The following is a 16910-nucleotide window of genomic DNA, read 5'->3' as shown; positions in this document are numbered from 1 at the left end:
TTTCAAGCTTAATTTGGCCAAGCAGCTGCAGCCTAGCAGGGTGCCAGGGCTCCTCTGTCCTCATTGCAAGCACCCCAGGACAGGCTCCAGGCAGGCCCAGCCATGGGAAGTGTCTCTGTCTTGGCCAGCACCGGTGGCTCAGCTCCCAGAGGTGACCAGAGATGGTGCCTGGTGACATCCCAGGATCTGCCGTGGCCCAGCCTGCCCCAGCTGGAGGCAGAAGGTTTTGGGTAGCAGCTCACCTCCAAGCTCAGGGCCCAGGCAGGAGTGGTGCCAATCCTGGGATCTCTCCATGCATCCCCAGAGGGAACTCACACAGGTCCTGGCAGAGGAAGAAAGATGTGCAGGGAGAGTTAATAACCATGACCTGACCGACTGGTAGAGCTGGAAAATGCAAGAGAGGTTTCATGGAAACAAAGCCTTCTTCAGGCCTGGAACAGAAGCAGAAAATTGCCCAGCAGGGGCTGAGAACAGTTCTCTGAGTTTAGTACAATTATGCTAATCTGGTAATTAAAAAAGGGGTGGAGTTTGTGGGGTGGGGAAGGATGGAAGGGAGATGAAAGGCAATAGGGGTGCTGGGTGCTGTGCACCAGGTCCTGGTCAATGCTGGGCACTCAGGCTGTCCCTGTCCCCATCCATCTCCTTGTGCCCAGCCTGCCCTCAGATCCTGCTCACCCAAAACTGCTGCAGAGCCAAACCTAGGGGCTCCCCAGGGTGATTGTGCAGCCCCAGCAAGGGCAGCCAGGTGTGCTCAGCAAGGTCCCAGGGCCCACATGCCCTTGTCATGGGCTACAGGTGGCTTTGTGGGGCCACCTTGTGTTTTAGATTGAGTGGGGAGAGAAAAACCCACCCCCAAAACTTTTCCTACTGCAAGGTTCCCTACGTTTTCAAGGTATAGTGCTCTCCAGTCACTGGGGCCCATTTTCATCCTTCTCTGGTGGAATACACTGACTACCATGGGAAAACAAAGTTTTACGGATTTCAGTTTTATTAGGAACACAGAAAAAGTGTGGGGGGAAAATGCTCTTTTAGTGGGACTGAATCTCCAGGGGAAGATGCAACAGCGAGCTCTGAGCTCTCCTGGCTGGATCAGGGACTGGGATCCAAGTCTTCCTCTCCATCTCTGCTCTGGAGCTGCTCCTGTGGCCCTGGGCCAGCTGGGATCCCAGCTCTCCCCTTGGCAAAGGGAAAGGCTGAGCCCTTCATCCCGGGATGTTCCTGGCTTCCCTCACCCCACAGCTCTGCAGTCCCAGGGTTGTTTCCCTCCCAGGTGACAACAATCTCAGTTTCTGCTCACTGAATTAGAAAGGAACCCTCCAACACATTTTTACTGGAAATTCAGCCCAAATGGGGGACTCACAAGGCTCTTCTCAGGGAGAGAGACTGATGCTGGAGGAGTCAGTCGTGTCTCTTTCTAGAGGAGCTGGAAGTCAGCCCTGTCTCCTTGAGCTGAGCAGAGTCCAGTCCCCACTGTCCTGCAGTTTGCTCCACTGCAGCCTAGACCCCTGAAAGAAAGCAAAGCACTAGAATCTTAAAATTACACAGATTTCAAATTAAATTGAACAGTAGGGGAAAAATATATCATCAAGACAGGATAGACTTCGGAAAAACATCCCTCCTTGTTGGTTGTAACGTGGTCCCTTCCAAGTTTACAGGGGCTGTGGGACCCCCTTGCTGACCAGTCATGCTCAGGGACACCTGAACTGTGCCCAAATATTTCCCTGAATATTTGCAGCTCAGCTGGAGGCTGGAACTGCAAAGGGAGGATGGGAGAAAGGTCAGTGGTGATGGGCAACCTTGGGGTGGAAGGGGGTGAAGTGTATTCCATGGCATCTGCAGGTGGCTGCAGCATCTTGCCCTGCACAGGGCTGGCACAGGCTGCAGTCCCCGAGGTGAAGGTGAAACATCACCCCTGGAACCCCTCTGGGCTCTGGGTGCAGGATCAGACCCCATGGCAGGGCCATGGCACAAGCCCCTGTCACCCCCAACTTGTCACTGCTGGTTCTGTGTGTCCCCTGTGGTAAGAACCGGGAAGGAATTTTCCCCTCCTGCAACTGCCCAGGCTCAGGTGCTGCAGCCCCGGGGAGGAGCAGGGCTCGGGGTGAGCAGGGCATATCCCCCTTGTCCAGCTTCCTTTGCTGGGCCTGAGCCCTGTCCCTCATTGCTCACAGATTCCTCAGGCATCACAACCAATTCAGGGGTGCCCAGGGACAGGACAAGGAGCAATGGCCACAAACTCAACCAAGAAGTTCAACCTCAACATGAGGAAGAGCTTCTCTCCTTGGAGGGTGCAGAGCCCTGGAACAGCTGCCCGGGGAGGGGCTGGAGTCTCCCTCTCTGGAGACATCCCAGCCCCACCTGGATGTGTCCCTGTGTCCCCTGCTCCAGGTGACCCTGCCTGGGCAGGGGGTTGGACTGGCTGATCCCCAGAGCTCCCTTCCAGCCCCAACAACCCTGGGATTCTGTCACTCCCTGTGCTGTGAGGGTGCAGTTGTCACAGAGCTGCTGGCAGTGAGCCAGGCCTGTTCTGTCCATCACCTGAGAAGTTTGCACTGATGTCCCTTTTGGGGAATGTGCCTCGTTTGCCATCGTTAGACCCAGAGTATCCCAGGGACGGCATCTGGAGGCCAGTCTGCAGGGAATGGAATGGGAACCTGAAGGACAATGAGGCACCATGGTGGAATTTCCGAAGCAAGATTTGTCTTTATTTTTGAATAAAAAGCTAAACTCTAAAGGAAAAGAAGCCCTCTGGCAGCTGGTGCCAGGCAGTTCAGACAATGGATATTCCTTCCCGACAGAAAAGGCCGTGATCGGGCTTGGTTCAGTTTCTGAGCAAGCACCAATTCTAGAGCCTTCCTGGCTTTCTCTCACAGCAGGAGCTCTCTCTGTACCATCACACAGATCTCCTCAAAGGCTGAATGCATTTTAGGGGGAAGGAGAGCCCTGGGCCATTCCAGGGCCTGCAGAGCACCATCCCAGGGATGCAGGGAGACCTCCAGCTCCCCCCAGAGCTTTTCAATGCTGGTGGGACCTCTGGGAGCTGTGGCACCACTGCAGTGCTGGGATGGAGCCGAGCAAGAGTGAAAACCCCTTTTCCTGGCCAGGGAGCCCCATGTCCCAGCCCAGGGGGGAAGCCTGGGAAGAAAGTGTTGCTCCCCCATGGCAGAGCAGCAGGGATGAGCCTCGGGAGACAGGGAGGAGCTGAGCCATGGCTGAGGGACCAGCACAGCACGAGGGCTGGAGGTGGAGGGTTCACGGCTGGGCCCCGGGAGAAGCTGAGGAATGCCGTAATTACAGCACAGTTGTGGAAACTGGGAGCTCTCCACCACCCTGCAGCCAAAGAAACAGGCTCTGCACCATGATGAGACACAGGACACTGTTCCCAAGGGAAAAACGAGCCCTGCTGAAACTGGTCCAGCTCCTTAGAGGGTATTAATGAGTTCTGCTGATCACACCAGGGGAAGCTCTGGGCTCTTCCTTGGGCAGGTGCAGGTCCCCTGGGCAGAGCAGGGAAGAAGGGTTTGGCCCTGGAGTTTCCCTGCTTAGGGCACATCCTGTGGCTCTGCTCCCTCAGCCACGAGCACAGAACCTTTCCCTTGGGGCTGTGGGTCTGGAACAGTAGATGGGACAGTCTGAAGTGGGTCTGGAACAGCAGATGGGACAGTCTGGAGCAGGGAGCGGGTCTGGATAAACATCGGACTGGTTCTCTGGGCATCCCTTCCCCCACAGACTCATCTCTCTGCCTGATTTCATCACCCTCAGCTCTGGGGACCTGCAGCTTGGGCTGGGCTTTGGGGATGAGCTCAGGGTGGCCTAAATAACTTTGTTAAGGGAAATCCGGTCTGACAGTGACTGTTGTTTGCTGAAGGCATCAATGAGCCTGTGGATAAGGGTGACCTGGGAGACAAGCATTTTCCTGGGGTTCCAGAAGCAAAGACCTTTAGGTCAAGCACAGTTAAGAGGGAAAGTCCAAGCAGAGCTAAATAATCAACCAGCAAAGTGGAAACAGTAGTGAGATAACAAACTGCTGATAATTCCTCTGATTTCATCATAGCAGAGGGGAAGACTGATGATGCAGACATTCAGAAGCAGCAGCACTTGGAGTTTGGGGATAAAGTGGCAAAGGAGGTTTGGAGGGGTATAAAGTAACTCACAGGGGAAAAATCCAGCATGACTTCATCTATGAGATGAGGGGCTCTGGGCTGGCTTTGCCTCCTTGGGAGCGAAATTTTGGGATTATGGTGGACACGGAAAGACGTGAGGAACATCAGGGAAAACAGGAGCTCCCTGGCAGCAAAGATCTCCAGCCATGAGAGATCAATGCTTTGTGCTGTCAAACAGCCCAGCAGGACCCATCCAGGTTAAAGGAGGAGATTTCCAGCAGTGGGGAATAGGCCTTGGGGACTTCTTGCTGAAGGATATTTGCTCTACTGACCATTTTCCTGGGTTTGAGGGAAACGGGGCAAACTCTGAGGGATCTTGAATAAAGAGGAAACTCTGTTCAGCTCCAAAGGTTTCTGAGCTGCAAATAAAGCCCTGGGAAGGGGCGAGTGTCAGCACGGGGGCGAGTGTCAGCCAAGCTCATCCTCTGCCTAATCCCCAGGCACTAAATGCCCGTCTAGAATTTCTTCAACTTAATAACAAGAGGAATCGCAGACTGGGAGGTTTTATATTCCTTTGCCGTGTAGATCCTAGCTGGGGGTGTTCTTTCACTGCCATGTTCAGTGTAATCCTTTGGAAAACCCTGCTAAGTCCTGTGCTCCAGTGCTATCCCTTGGCGATGAGTTTTGCAAGCGCCGTGCTTGCTGCGCATTAATCACAGAGCTTTTATTGCTCTAGAGGAGCTGCTGATGCTGGACTGCTATATATAGTTTGTCAGCAATTAGCAGGATGCTTGCAAGGTTATTTAAGTAATTTTTTTTCCCTTATGCCACAACTGGCTGAATTCTCTCTATATATGAAAACACGTGAAAGATGAGCGATTACTGCAAGAAGACAGAAAAGCAGAGAGCAAGCCCTGCTTGGAGCAGGCAGCTTGTTTGACAGGGCTATCTCCTAGAAATGGGATTTTAATCAGGAACCTTTGATTAAAATCGTTGCTCAGGTCATGGCACACCCCTGTGGGCTGGAGGCATGCAGGGCCAGCCCAGCCTCACAACCAGTTCCTCGGGCTGGTGCAGGGATGGTGCTCCCTGGGAGCAGGGGCTCTACTCAAGGGGTCCTGGATGACATTTCCTGCAGGGAATAGTGCCTGGCTGCCCGAGCAGTGGGAGCACTGGGGTCCTGGCCATGCTGTGGGAAAATCCAGGCTGGGACCTGGCTCTGCTGTGCCTGGCCCCCCATCCCCACTAAGACAACCCCCATTTCCCCACTGAAGGCAGTGCCCCCAGGGCTTCACACCTGCCCTTGGCAGGAGGGGCTGCCCTGTGGAAGGGTGGGGGTCTCGGGGCACATCCAGAGGCCGGGATGGGTTTGATGGGCTGGGTCCAGGCGTGGGATGAGCCTGGGCACACAGCTCCTCTCTGGCATAGGGTTTCAGCACACAAAAATTGGATCCCCCCATGCTCCAGCCCCCTCCCCTGAGACTCAGTGAGTGCTCACTGCTGCAGCAAAGCTCATAAGAATGGGGAGACCTTGACAGCTCCATCCAAGACATCTAGAAAGGGCTGGAAGGAGCAGGGGACCCTCCCAAGCTCTTTGGGAAGGGCTGGACTGCGCCCAGCCGGAGGTGTTTTAATGACTGTTTTGGATCCCCGGGAGCCAACCTCCTCCCACTCAGCCCGGGGTAATTCACCTCCTCCGCCGGGCTGCAGGAGTTGTTGACTGGTGGATTGTGGCTGGTAGAACAGGTTCTCAGCAGGGAGTTGTCTCCGAAACCTTGGGAGACGTGGATGGCTCGAGCCGCGGGTCCCGGCTCGGAGCCTGGCAGCGAGGAGGGCTCTGGTTTTGCGTGGCACTGCTGGGCAGGGCAGCTCTCGCCCCGCGCCGCTGGCTCACAAATCACAGCCCTGCCTGGGTCAGGTAGATAAGGAACCATGTGATGCAGCTGGTGGGGAGCGGGTGGTAGGCAGGGTAAAGGTGCACAGGGAAATAACCTTGCAGGGAGTTCCTCCCTCCCTTCTCGGGCAGCGCTGATCCCCGCGGCTCCCACAGCACCTTGGCCTGGATGCCTGCTCGGGTTCTGGGGGCTCTCTGAAACTCCCAGGAAGCAGGAATGTCCTTTAGCAGAAGGAACTGGTCTGATCTCTCCAGGTAAGTGCTGTGGATTAATGCTTAACCCTTTCCAGCGGCGCAGGGAGGGGGTGAGGGTGGGCTGCTGGTGGCCGAAGGGGCTTTTGGGGAGCATGGGAAGAGGGGGCAGCTGCGCTGGGGGTGTTGTTTGTTGTTTGCAGAGGTGAATGACAGCCCCACGGAGAGCTCGGCGCTGCTGGAGTTTCTTGTGGCTGGGTAGGATCAGAGGCGTTTTTGTTTCTGCTGCCTGGGGAAGCTGAGCCCTGCACAGGAGAATTACCTGGATAAGCATTCTCGCCCCATGCTGGATACATTTTGGGTCTGTTTTGCCTTTTCTTTGGGGTACAGAGTGTCTGGGCTGTGCCTCCAGACTTGCTCTGGAGCTGGCTGGGGGCGTTTCCACTCCCCCCATGCCCATGCAGCCCCTGGGTGCGTGTCCTGCTCTGCCCTGCGGAGACCGCAGCCCATCCTGTGCTGAGCAAGCCCTGATTCAGCGGCAGTGACTGAGCAATCCCCGCAGCACCGCCAGCTCCGCTCCCTCGGCCTTCCCAAAGAGTGATTCAGAGCAGGGGAGGCTCCTGGGCATCCTGGGGTGGGTTAGGGGCTCGCACGAAGCTGGAGCAAAGAGGGATCAGCCCTGACCCACTGCAGACCCCAGGGCAGCCCCGGCTGTGCAGGAGCAGTGATGGAAACTCAAACACAGCCACGCTGTCCCACAAATCAGAGCAGGAATCCTGGTCCAAGTGGATGTGATGGCTCCGAGATTTAATTGCAAACCTCGGTACTGGGTGTAAAAAAGGGGAGTTCACAGAATCCCAGAATGGTTTGGGTGGGAAGAACCTTAAAGTTCATCTTGTTCCACCCCCTGCCATAGCAGGGACACCTTCCACTAGCCCAGGGTGCTCCAAGCCCCGTCCAGCCTGGCCTTGGACACTGCCAGGGCTGGGGCAGCCACAGCTTCTCTGGGCACCCTGTGCCAGGGCCTTCCTCCCCTCATTGTGAAAAACTTCCTTATTTTAATTGAGACCCCACTGCTCTGAGGCCACCAGCTCTCAGCTGCCTCTGCCATGGATGGGACAGATCCAGAGGCCATTTCAGCCCTGTCCAGATCCATCTGCTCTGAGCCGTGGACTTACCCCAACACCAGCCCAGCTGGGTCCTGCACCCCCTGTGCTTCACAACCCCGGAAGGCATTTCCTGAGCTCTCCTGAGATGAGGCAGCACTGAAACAGCAGAAATGTCAGAAATCTCTGCACTAATCATTGACAGGGCAGGAAAGGACAAGGCAGGGACACTTGCCAAACTTTTTTTACTCATCTCTTTGAGTTAAAAAAGGTAAGACAGCAAAAAATAAATCCCTCTTTGAAAAGAAGGGGGAAAGACTGGCACAGCAAATCCATAGCCTGATGGGTGGATCACTTAATTACAAATAACGAGGAGCTGCCTGTGGGTAGTGCCAGGCTTTGTGCTGCCTCAGAAGAAGCCACGGTAATTCAAGGCAGGAAAATCCCATTTTCACTTCGAAGGAGCCTGTGATTGTATACACAAAGTGGTACCTGGTCGTCATGAGGATTTAGCCCAGCATTAGTGCTCTGTGCTGTCACTGCCTGAGGGACAGGAGTGCAGAGGCACCGGCATGTGTGTGTGTGTCCCCCCGGACAGCCGGGAAGCGGCCGGCTGGGACTGTGCTCGCAGGGATCGCTGCCCCGGTGCTGTGCGAGCACGGCCCTGCTGCCTCCCCACCCGGGGGTGCTCCCTGGCCACATCCCAGCCTTCGCCAGCCCCGTCTCTCCCGGTACCAAGCGTGCCATCGGAGACCGCCCGGAGCCCCCCAGCAGCGGGTCCGATTGCTGTTGGGGCTGTTGGGCTGCGGGGTCAGCGGGGGAGAAGCGGGACACTGCCCTGTCCTGTCCCCGGCCCTGAGCTCTCCGCCGGGCCCTGGCCCCCTTTCGCTCCCGTCGCGCTCCGCTGGCCCCGCCGCGCTCCCGCCTGCCCCGAGCAGGAAGAACAGAAGCCGCAAACACTCGCGGGGGGTAAAGCGGTTTAATTTATGACCGGCTGGGATTACTCAGTAACTCGCACCAGCGCGAGTCCTCGCCGCCGCGCTTGCCTTAACGCGGCCCTACCCCCCTGACTTTCGCCAAAAGTCAAATTCATGGCAGAGCCTGAGCCTGGGTGCCGCTGGACGGAGCTGGGATGAGGTGCTGGGATGGACCCTGCGCAGGGAGGCTCTGCTGGGGTGCCGGGCGCTCCATGGCGTTCCCTGCAGTGTTTGTGGCTGATTGAGGGCGTGTTGGGGGAGAGGAACCCGGCTCTGAAAAGCTCCATCCAGCCAATAAAATTGTTTTCCAAGACAGTTCATGCACCGGCACAGAGGGTGGGCAGGTTTAGCACAGTGGAGAAAGGGTGGCAGAACTGCTGTTTTCCAGAGAACTTTTTATTCCTAGTGGCATTTTATTAAAAAAACAAAACAAAACCCAAACCAACTACATTTGGCTTGTGCAAAATAAAATGCTCAAAGATGATTCCAAACCTTGTCTTTTTAGCTCAGTCTGTGGTTATAAACAGTTCCCAGTCCAGGCACATGCAGGGAGGAAGAGGAGCCCTGCCAGCCCTATCCCCTGGCAGAGCCTCTCAGCAGTTGCCTCCAGCCTCTGATACTTTTGCATCTGAGGCTTTTTGCTCTATAAAAATTAAATTTCCATCATCACAGCTTATTTTTGGGCTAAAATCTTGTGCCATAGTGGTTACCCTTCTAGTTTGTGTGATAGCTCAAGGCTCCTGGTCTGGCTGAGTTACAGGTTCAATATCCTTCCCCAGGAAGGTTTGCTTAATATAGGGATTCCTTTGAAATGAGTGCTCCCTCCAGCAGGAGAAAATAGGAGTTGGGAAGTCAAGTGCTTGCTTTGGGAAGGGCCTGCATCAGCTGGGTGGAGTGAGAGCACTTTGGGACGCTTGGCTCATGCTGGCATTGCTCTCCTCCAGCAAGGTGACTTCTGTCAGCCCCTTGGCCTTGCCCAGGGTGTTGCAGTTCCTTTCTTGTCTGGCACAGGGGCTTCAGGGTCCCCGTGCAGGACACAGCCTCCCCATGTCCTGGTGTTTCCTCCCAAACAGCCTGGCCAGGCAGAGGACCCTGGAGGATGAGGAAGAGCAGCAAAGAGAGCGCCGGCGAAGGCACCGGAACCTGCTGTCCTCCACATCCACGGATGAGGAACCTGCCAGCCCTGTCAAAGACACCAGCCCGGCTTCCAGCAGGTCTGTGGGGTCTGGCTGGCATTGGCCTCGCTCCTGACCCTGAGCCCTGGCAGCTGCTGCTGTGGAGGGTGGGAATCGCTCCCGACGGTGGGAAGAGCTGAGCTCCAATGACCCTTGGGAGGAGGGATGGGCTCCCCAGGAGGAGCACGGGGGGATGGCTCGGGGGGCTGTCCATGGCACAGGAGCAGGAGTGCTGGGGGAGGGCTGGTGCCAGGGCAGAACTCAGGTGGGTGCTGGCCACGCCCAGGTGGGATCTGCAGCAGGTAAGGGGGTGCCCAGCTCTGCAGGGCAGGAGAGCAGAGCAGGCAGAGCCTGGCTGGCTGTGCTGCCCCTCTGAACCTCACAGTGACGCTGTGGGACCTTGGCTGAAGTGGGGATGTGACCCAAGGGCTTTCCAGTGGTGCTTCCAAAGTTCCTGGCTGCAGGGAGCTGGGATTTGGAGGTGCTCTGGGACTGGCTGCCCTTACACAACCTGACCCACTCTCTAAATTGATCCTGGAAGTGTCCAGTATTTAAATGGTTTGTGTCCACAGTAAGACTCCCACTCCAGATGTGTTTCTGTGTTTCAGACAGGATGGAGTTAGGATGCTTGGGTTGGATATGGGGGCTGGACATGACTAAAATGAACCAGGTGGGAAGGACAAGTCCGTGTTCCCTGGTGCTGACACAGGCTGGCCATGTGGTGATTGCAATTCAGGGGGAGGGCAAACGTTATCCCACCTCCTTCCCAATCCTGGGAGTGTGCAGACACAGCCTGCCCCTTCCCAGACCTTGTGCCTGTTTGCCTGGGGGAAGGAGCGGAAACAGCTTTTCACGGGTCATGTTGGGACTGTGGGTGGAGCTGCCAGAGCAGATTGACTTCCAACTGACACTTCCCATTTAAAGATGGTGGGAAGAGTCACAGCCACACTTCTTATCCAGCAGCAGACCCAGCATGCTGCCCTGAGCCTGGATCTCCTTGGCACAGCACTTGGTGGGTGCTGGTGTCCTGGGACAAGGATGCGGAAATGCTTCATCTCTACGACAAAAAGGAAAAAAAAGACTTTTAATCCAAACTTTTTCTCAGACAGCTGAGCTGGGGTCATGGGGATGAGTGTGGCTGCAAGCCCTGGTCTGCAGGGAGGACTCCAGGATGTTGGTGGGATTTTTATGTCCCTCCCCAGAGCCTTTTGCCTCACTTGCAGCATGAAATCCGCCCCTCTAGCCCCAGATGCTGAGGTTGTCATCCCATGTTGTCCCTGTTCCTAGACCTCCATCCCTGGTGAAGCCGCAGTCTCCGGAGGATGGGGAGGAGAGAAAGCTCCCGGAGGTGCTGAAGACACAAGAAGGGAGAAGGACAAGGTGCCTCCCGCCCACGTCCGAAAAGCTGAGGCAGGAGAAGGAGCAGAAGGAGCAGAAGGAGCCAGGGGGGGCAGAAAACTGCCTGGAGGCAGGGCCACAGCCCCGTGGGAGGCAGGAGAGCAGCCGGGCTGCAGAGCGGGGTCAGGAGGTGGCCAAGGGCAGAGGGGACCCGCCAGGAGACAAGAACCTGGAGCCAGCCTCCGAGAGGAAGGTGGTGGTGAGGGCACGGCTCCAGGACAAAGACCAAGGAGTGTGGACTCCTCAGGGGGAGCAGAGGAAGGAGGCGAAGGAGCCGCCAGAGGTGGGGAGCTGCCGGCTCCGGGAGGTGAAGATCCTCACCAGGGTGGGAAACCGCAGCACAGAGGAGAAAACCTCGGCAGTGAGCTCATCTCCGGAGCAGCAGGTGAGCAGGAATGGGTGGGGCACCAGGCCTTGGGGGGAGAGGTCCTGGGTGCCGGGAGGACCAGAGAGAGGGACAGCCCAAAAGTACCAGGAGGGAAATGGGACCTGAAGGATTTTGGGGAAGGTTTTTCTGAGAGCTGCAAACCTCAGAGAGGGTCCCACAACCTCCTTCCCCTCCCTGGCCTGTGCTGTCCTGATCACCTCTCCAGCAAGCCCCTCTGATTGCCATCATGGTGACACTGAAGAGCTGTTTGGGACTCTGTATGTCCAACTGAGACAGGAAAGGTTCGGAGGATTTTGATCTCAAACTCCCGCCTCAAACCCAGTTCCCGCCCTGACTGCTCAGCTCCTGCACCTCAGTCTTCTCTGCAGGCTCTGCGGGGATGCATCTGATACCTTTTTCCTCAGCAGCCATCCAGGAACCCCTCAAAGCAGGTAATCCAGCTGTCCCTGCCCCGAGATGAACCTGCAGAAAAGCCAGACCCTTCTCCAACTCACGTCACCTTCAGCAGCTCCATCCGACGGACCAGCCCAAGAACCGTCTCCTTTCGGGTAAGAGCTAAAGCAGGTGGGGAAAGAATTCCAGTGGAGGATGGGGGGAAGGAACGATTGCTTTGGCCTCTGGATTATGTGGGCAGAGCCTGTTCCCAGAAGTGTGTTCAAAATTTACCCTTGGTCTGGGCACTGCAGTTCTGCTTCCCTCTTCCCCCTGTTTTCCGTCTCCGTGTCTGACCGAAGGTGTGTGAGGATGAACATGTTCAGTTCATACACCTTGTGCTGGCCAAGAGAAAACTCATGGGAAGTGATGAGAGAACAGGGAGCTCATTGTCCTCAGAATTTCCAGAGCCACAGGAATTACCATCCACCTTCCAGCCTTTCCAGTCTTATCTGAAAGCACAGGATAAAAATAACATCCATCCTCCCTCTCATCCCATGTTACAGTCTGAGAATATATTCCATTTCAAAACAGATCTCTGGAATAAAGTGATTGGAGAGGCTGGGAAAACCAAGAACTGTCGAGATCCTCCCTGCTGTGAATCAGGGCTGACTGGTTATGCTTGATTGACTTCCATGAGGCTTTATTGGGAATAAAACTGTTATCACCGTAAAGTGTCTTTAGTCTGGGGAGCTTTGAGATATGAGATAAGCTCTGGTGTGGGTGCAAATGGAGCTTTCCTGGGGGAGATCAGTGAGATAGTGTCTCCCATGCTTATCTTGGATAACCACAGTTCACTGCAGGATCTCCTCTCCTTGTGTTTCCAGATCATCTCCAGGAAGCAGAAAGAAGAGAGCCAAAGCCCTCTCACCAGGAGGTCAGCACCTCTCATCATGTTGCTTTGGTCCTGCTGGGCAGGAATAGCCTTCCTTTGTTTTCCAAGGGAGGAGGAGGTGATGGGGCCTGACAGGCCTGGCACAGATCTGCACAGATCTGCTGGACATTGGTCCCTGGGGTGCTGGGCTGGTCGGGCAGCGATGCTTGGCAGAGGACAGGACAATGTCCAACATGCAGCTTGCATCCAAATGAGATCCTGGAATCACAGAACAGTTTGGGTTCCAAGGGACCCTAAAGATTTCATTCCAACCTCTGCCACAGGCAGGAACATCCTCCACTCTCCCAGGTTGCTCCAATATCCCCCAGCAAGCCCCCACTGTCTCCTGAGTCATATAGTTCCATGTTGGTGCTTGTGTCTGCACAGGTGCAGCACCATGACGGGGTTCATCCATGGGGACATCAAAACGGGTCCATGAGCAACCTGACCTGGCTTTGGTGACCAGACCAAGGGATCCTCCATACCCCCATGGGCAGGTGCATGCTGTAGGCAGGGCCACGCTGACATTGGGGGCGATGCAGTTCAGAGCTGGCAGAGCTGAACCCAGGGCAGGCCGAGATATTTCAGTGTTCAGTATGGCCCTGGAAAGGTGGTGACACCCAGAGATCTCAGTCCCCAGCAGGGAATGAACTGCTTGGTTCACCAGGCACATAGATGCAGGAGTGCCTGGGTGGGACGGGGCCTTCTCCTGCCAAGTGCAGCCCCCCAGGACCATGGGCTGAGTCCCAGGAGATCCTGAGGGGGCTGGTTTCAACTCTTCCTTCTCCTTCACCAGTGCGAGTCTGAGGATCCCAGGCAGCAACAGCACCATTGGGGAGAAGCTGGAAAAGTACAACTCGGCTGTGCAGGTACCAAAGGCCCTTAGCAGAGCTAGGCTGGGGTGGGAGGGACATGTAGGGAGATGGGGAGGGGAGGAACTGAGCTGCACCAAATACCAGAGCTGGTGGGGATGGAGGAGATGGTGCCAGGCAGGAAAAGGGATTGGCCTCAGGGTTTTAGGAGCAGGGACCCTTGGAGGGAGTCTGGGGATGCTGCGTGGTGCACTGGGGGAAGCAGTGCTGCTGATGGGCGGGGGGAGCATACCCCAAGGGGCTCAGGGTGTGACCCATTAGCTGGACTTTCCTTTTCACTCCTCGGGGTGCAGCACAGCCCTGCTGACTCCCCTCTCTCTCCCAGCGCTCGGAGGGGGTGAAATCCTCCGTGCCAGTCCAGAAGAGTCGCCTGCTCTCCTCGGAGGGGGTGGCGAGCAAACGCAACTTCTTCGAGGGAAGCGCTCCCAGCAAGGCGGAGCCCGCGGCTCCCAGGAAGGTGAGGCAGGAGCTGCGCTGGGCCAGGGCCTCCCAGCAGGTCCTGGGCTGGGGCAGGCACTGGCTTCGGGGAAAACCTTCCCCTCTGCGGATACCAGGCTCAGAGCTGGGTGCCAGGGCTGGGTTTGGACACAGGAACTGCCCCGGCGCTGTGTGGGCTCCTGCCGAGAGCTGGAATTTGAGGAGCTGGGATGGAGCCAACGTGTGGGCTGGGCTCTGCGTGTTGCAGCTCCGCTCAGTCTCCCCGTGCCCTGGGGACTGGGCCGGGTTATATTCGTGCAGGGGGAGAGCTACTGCTGTAACCCTGGTGTCCCTGTCTGTGCCACAGGACAACCTGAAGATCCCGGGATCGGTGACATCCCGCATTAATCTGTGGATCAGTCGAGCTCAGGAGCCTGTCAAGGAGGAAAACAGCAAGGTACCAGCTTGTGTCAACCTCAAGTGAGAGCCCTGAGACCAGGCAGTCTCACAGGACATGGTGCTGCACCTGGGGGTGGGGTTGGAGGGTGGATGAACCCTTGGCTGAGCCTATTGAAGGGTTTGAGAGCAGTTCAGCCGGGTTTGGAGGTCTCAGAGCTGCAGGGCCACCATGATGAGATATCAAGGCTCTACTTGTTGCTGTGTCCTGACTGAGCCCAAAATTCCTAAGACACATGATTCATGCCTTGGTGGGGTGAGGAGGGAGCAGGAGCAAGCTGGGTGCATATCCCAGGACATGCGGGGGTGCCTGAGCCTGCCACCCCAGCCTGATCCCATCTCTGCCATCCCACCACCTCTGTCTGGATGAGCAGCTCTGCCTGGAGACCAATGGGAGAGGAGCTGTGTGCTCGGTCCTTCGGGTCTGAGGGGCTTGGAGACCTGTGTGTGCTTGGAGAGGTCCTGGTGCATGAGGGGTCTGGGGTCATCTGCACCTCAAAAATAGGGGGTCTTGTGGCTGTGGGTGCAAAGTGCCCAGCTAAGGGGACTCAGAGGTCATCACTTGGCCATGGTGGCTACTTGCTGGACGTGCAGGAGAGGGACAGGAGAGCCTTTGGCCCCAGGGTGGTTTGGTGTTCTTGGAAAGGAGGGGCTCAGCAGGTCCTGCGCAGGTCTCACTGCTCACAGCAGGGAGGGCTTTGGCCACTGCTCCTGGCAGAGCCTCCTGCAGCCACCTGGGCCAGGAGGTGCAGCTCCAGCCCAGCCCTGCAGCCAGGGAAGGTGAGTCCAGGCTGGGCTGGGAGATCAGCACTGCCCAGATGTGTCTGTGCCAGGCAGCTGTGCCAGCAAAGGATTTGCTCCTGGGGTCCCTCCTGGGGAAAGCCTGCAGCTCCTTGATCAGTTTCCCTTTAGCAGCACCTGCTCCACTGCTGTGCCTGGAGCTGCACTTGGCCTTGAGGGCCTCCCAGGTGCAGGATCCCTAAGCTGGCTGGTTTTACCAGGACAATGTGTGCTTCAAGGTGTGGATAAAGTCAGGCCAAGGCAACACTGCACACAATGCATGGGGAAAACCTTCTCTTGTCACTTGTGACTCTCCTGCTTGCAGGAAATCCGGAGAATCAACAGCGTGGCAAAGCGAGATGTCTGGATAAAGCAGCCTGGAGACACCTCTGGAGACACCAAGGTAGCTATGGAGCTGCTCTGAAACCTGGTGCATCCTCTGAGGCAGGGGCAGAGCCAGGATATGGGGGGAGAGGGGATGTGGGGGTCATCAGGACCCCGTGACTTGGGGGAGTCAGCAGGAGGGGACAACTGAAGGCATCTGTAAGGGAGAGAAGGACTCTGCTCTGGGAGGAGAAGGGAAGTGGCCTGTGATGGGATTTAGGGGATGCCTGCCTGCCCCATGCCCTGCTAGGGACAGCCACAGTCCTGGTTAAAGCAGCTGCCTCTGGGGGGGTTGCAGCCTCAGGCACAGCCTCAATGGTTCCCACTTTCTTTTCCAGTTGCAATAATACCAGCTGTGCTATCAGACCATGTGGGAAAAACTGGTTTGCTCCGAAGATCAAAGCCAGCCCTACCCAACCGTCCAGCAGCCACTGCCATGAGTCCCCTGTGCCACACGTGACCTGGGTGCAGCCCAGGTCATGGGGTCCTCTGCTTGTGGGATGGGAAGGAAGAAGCCTGGAAGAGTCTCCCTGTGCCCCCAATCCCCACTCACTGCCTGTCTGGGGGTGTCCAGGCCTGCAGGCTCCCTGCAGATGCTGAAGGCAAACTCCTGCCTTGTTTGCCCACCACATTTTGCTGTTCTGTTCCTGTTTGCTGTCCTCTGCCTGTGCTCCGGAACTGCCCTGGCAAAGGGGATCCCCCACACGGCTCCCTGGCAGCTGGAAGATGTCAGTGGGGCAAGAACCTGCCTGGCCAAGGGAGTTCCAGCTGCACATCCATGGACCACATCCGTCCCTGCTGCCTGGGGCAGGTGGGGCAGGCGGGTGTCACCCCCCTGCCAGGCTGTCACTGCCAGAGTGACCTGACCAAAGGCCAATGTTTGTGAAGTCACACAAGTGCTCGGAGATGTCTCATGGGAGAAGGCGGGACTTGGCCCTGGTGTTCCCTCCACACGCAGCTGAAACAGAGACTTGTCCTTGTCCCTGCCATCCCCTGCCCCTACAAGCAGTGACCCTTCACTCAGTCATCCAGGGAGGGTGGGCTGGCCCTGGCCATGGCCATGGCCCTGTTCTGGGGCTTTCATGGAGCTGAGTGCCCAGTGCTGGGCCCCATTTCCCTCTTGCCTTTCCTCCTGAGCCCTTTGCTGTGCAGCCCCTGATCCTGCATTCCCGGGGCTGCTGAGCCCACCCAGCAGGGATGGGGGATGCTCTCTTGAGGCCTTCAGGGTGGCTCTAGGGTGCCATGGGCAAAGGGCTCAAATCCTCCTATTGGGGCCATTCTTTGGTTTGGGTTGTGCCTTGAGCAACCACTGCAGTGACAAATCTGGTGTGGGAATCTGCTGCTGCCCCTGGAGCTGATCCTTCTTCTTGGGCTTGGGAAAGGACTTGGGTTTCTCTGTGCTTTTTTTTCTAGTAAAAGTTGCTCTTTCTAAGACACTCCTGGTCACCTACTGCTGGGCTGG

General features: G+C 56.7%; 1 protein-coding gene across 2 annotated transcripts; it reads left to right on the top strand.

The window, feature by feature from the left end:
• Positions 1–5775: 5775 nt before the first annotated feature.
• On the top strand, positions 5776–16882 carry LAD1 (ladinin 1). 2 transcript variants are annotated; one of them, XM_032133117.1, is made up of 10 exons: positions 5776–6252; positions 9346–9486; positions 10735–11230; positions 11641–11781; positions 12493–12542; positions 13336–13408; positions 13737–13868; positions 14196–14285; positions 15390–15467; positions 15787–16882. In XM_032133117.1, the coding sequence occupies exons 1-10, from the start codon at positions 6215–6217 to the stop codon at positions 15793–15795; spliced, it is 1248 nt and encodes a 415-aa protein (XP_031989008.1). In that variant the 5' UTR covers positions 5776–6214; the 3' UTR covers positions 15796–16882. The 2 variants fall into 2 exon arrangements, with proteins under 2 accessions (XP_031989008.1, XP_031989007.1); XM_032133116.1 differs by having other exon boundaries at positions 5779–6252; positions 11638–11781.
• The last annotated feature ends 28 nt before the right edge of the window (positions 16883–16910 follow it).

The sequence above is a fragment of the Corvus moneduloides genome, chromosome 24 (genome assembly GCF_009650955.1).
Source record: "Corvus moneduloides isolate bCorMon1 chromosome 24, bCorMon1.pri, whole genome shotgun sequence".
Classification (NCBI taxonomy): Eukaryota; Metazoa; Chordata; class Aves; order Passeriformes; family Corvidae; genus Corvus; species Corvus moneduloides.
Note: the sequence above shows the minus strand (reverse complement) of the source record. Positions and strands in the feature narration are given on the sequence as shown.

Excerpts from the sequence above, each read along its gene's own strand:
- LAD1 (XM_032133116.1), top strand. The coding sequence starts at position 6,215 with ATGTCCTTTAGCAGAAGGAACTGGTCTGATCTCTCCAG. Across the intron at positions 13,409-13,736 it reads AGTACAACTCGGCTGTGCAG|CGCTCGGAGGGGGTGAAATC; the intron begins GTACCAAAGGCC and ends TCTCTCTCCCAG. Across the intron at positions 14,286-15,389 it reads TCAAGGAGGAAAACAGCAAG|GAAATCCGGAGAATCAACAG; the intron begins GTACCAGCTTGT and ends TCCTGCTTGCAG.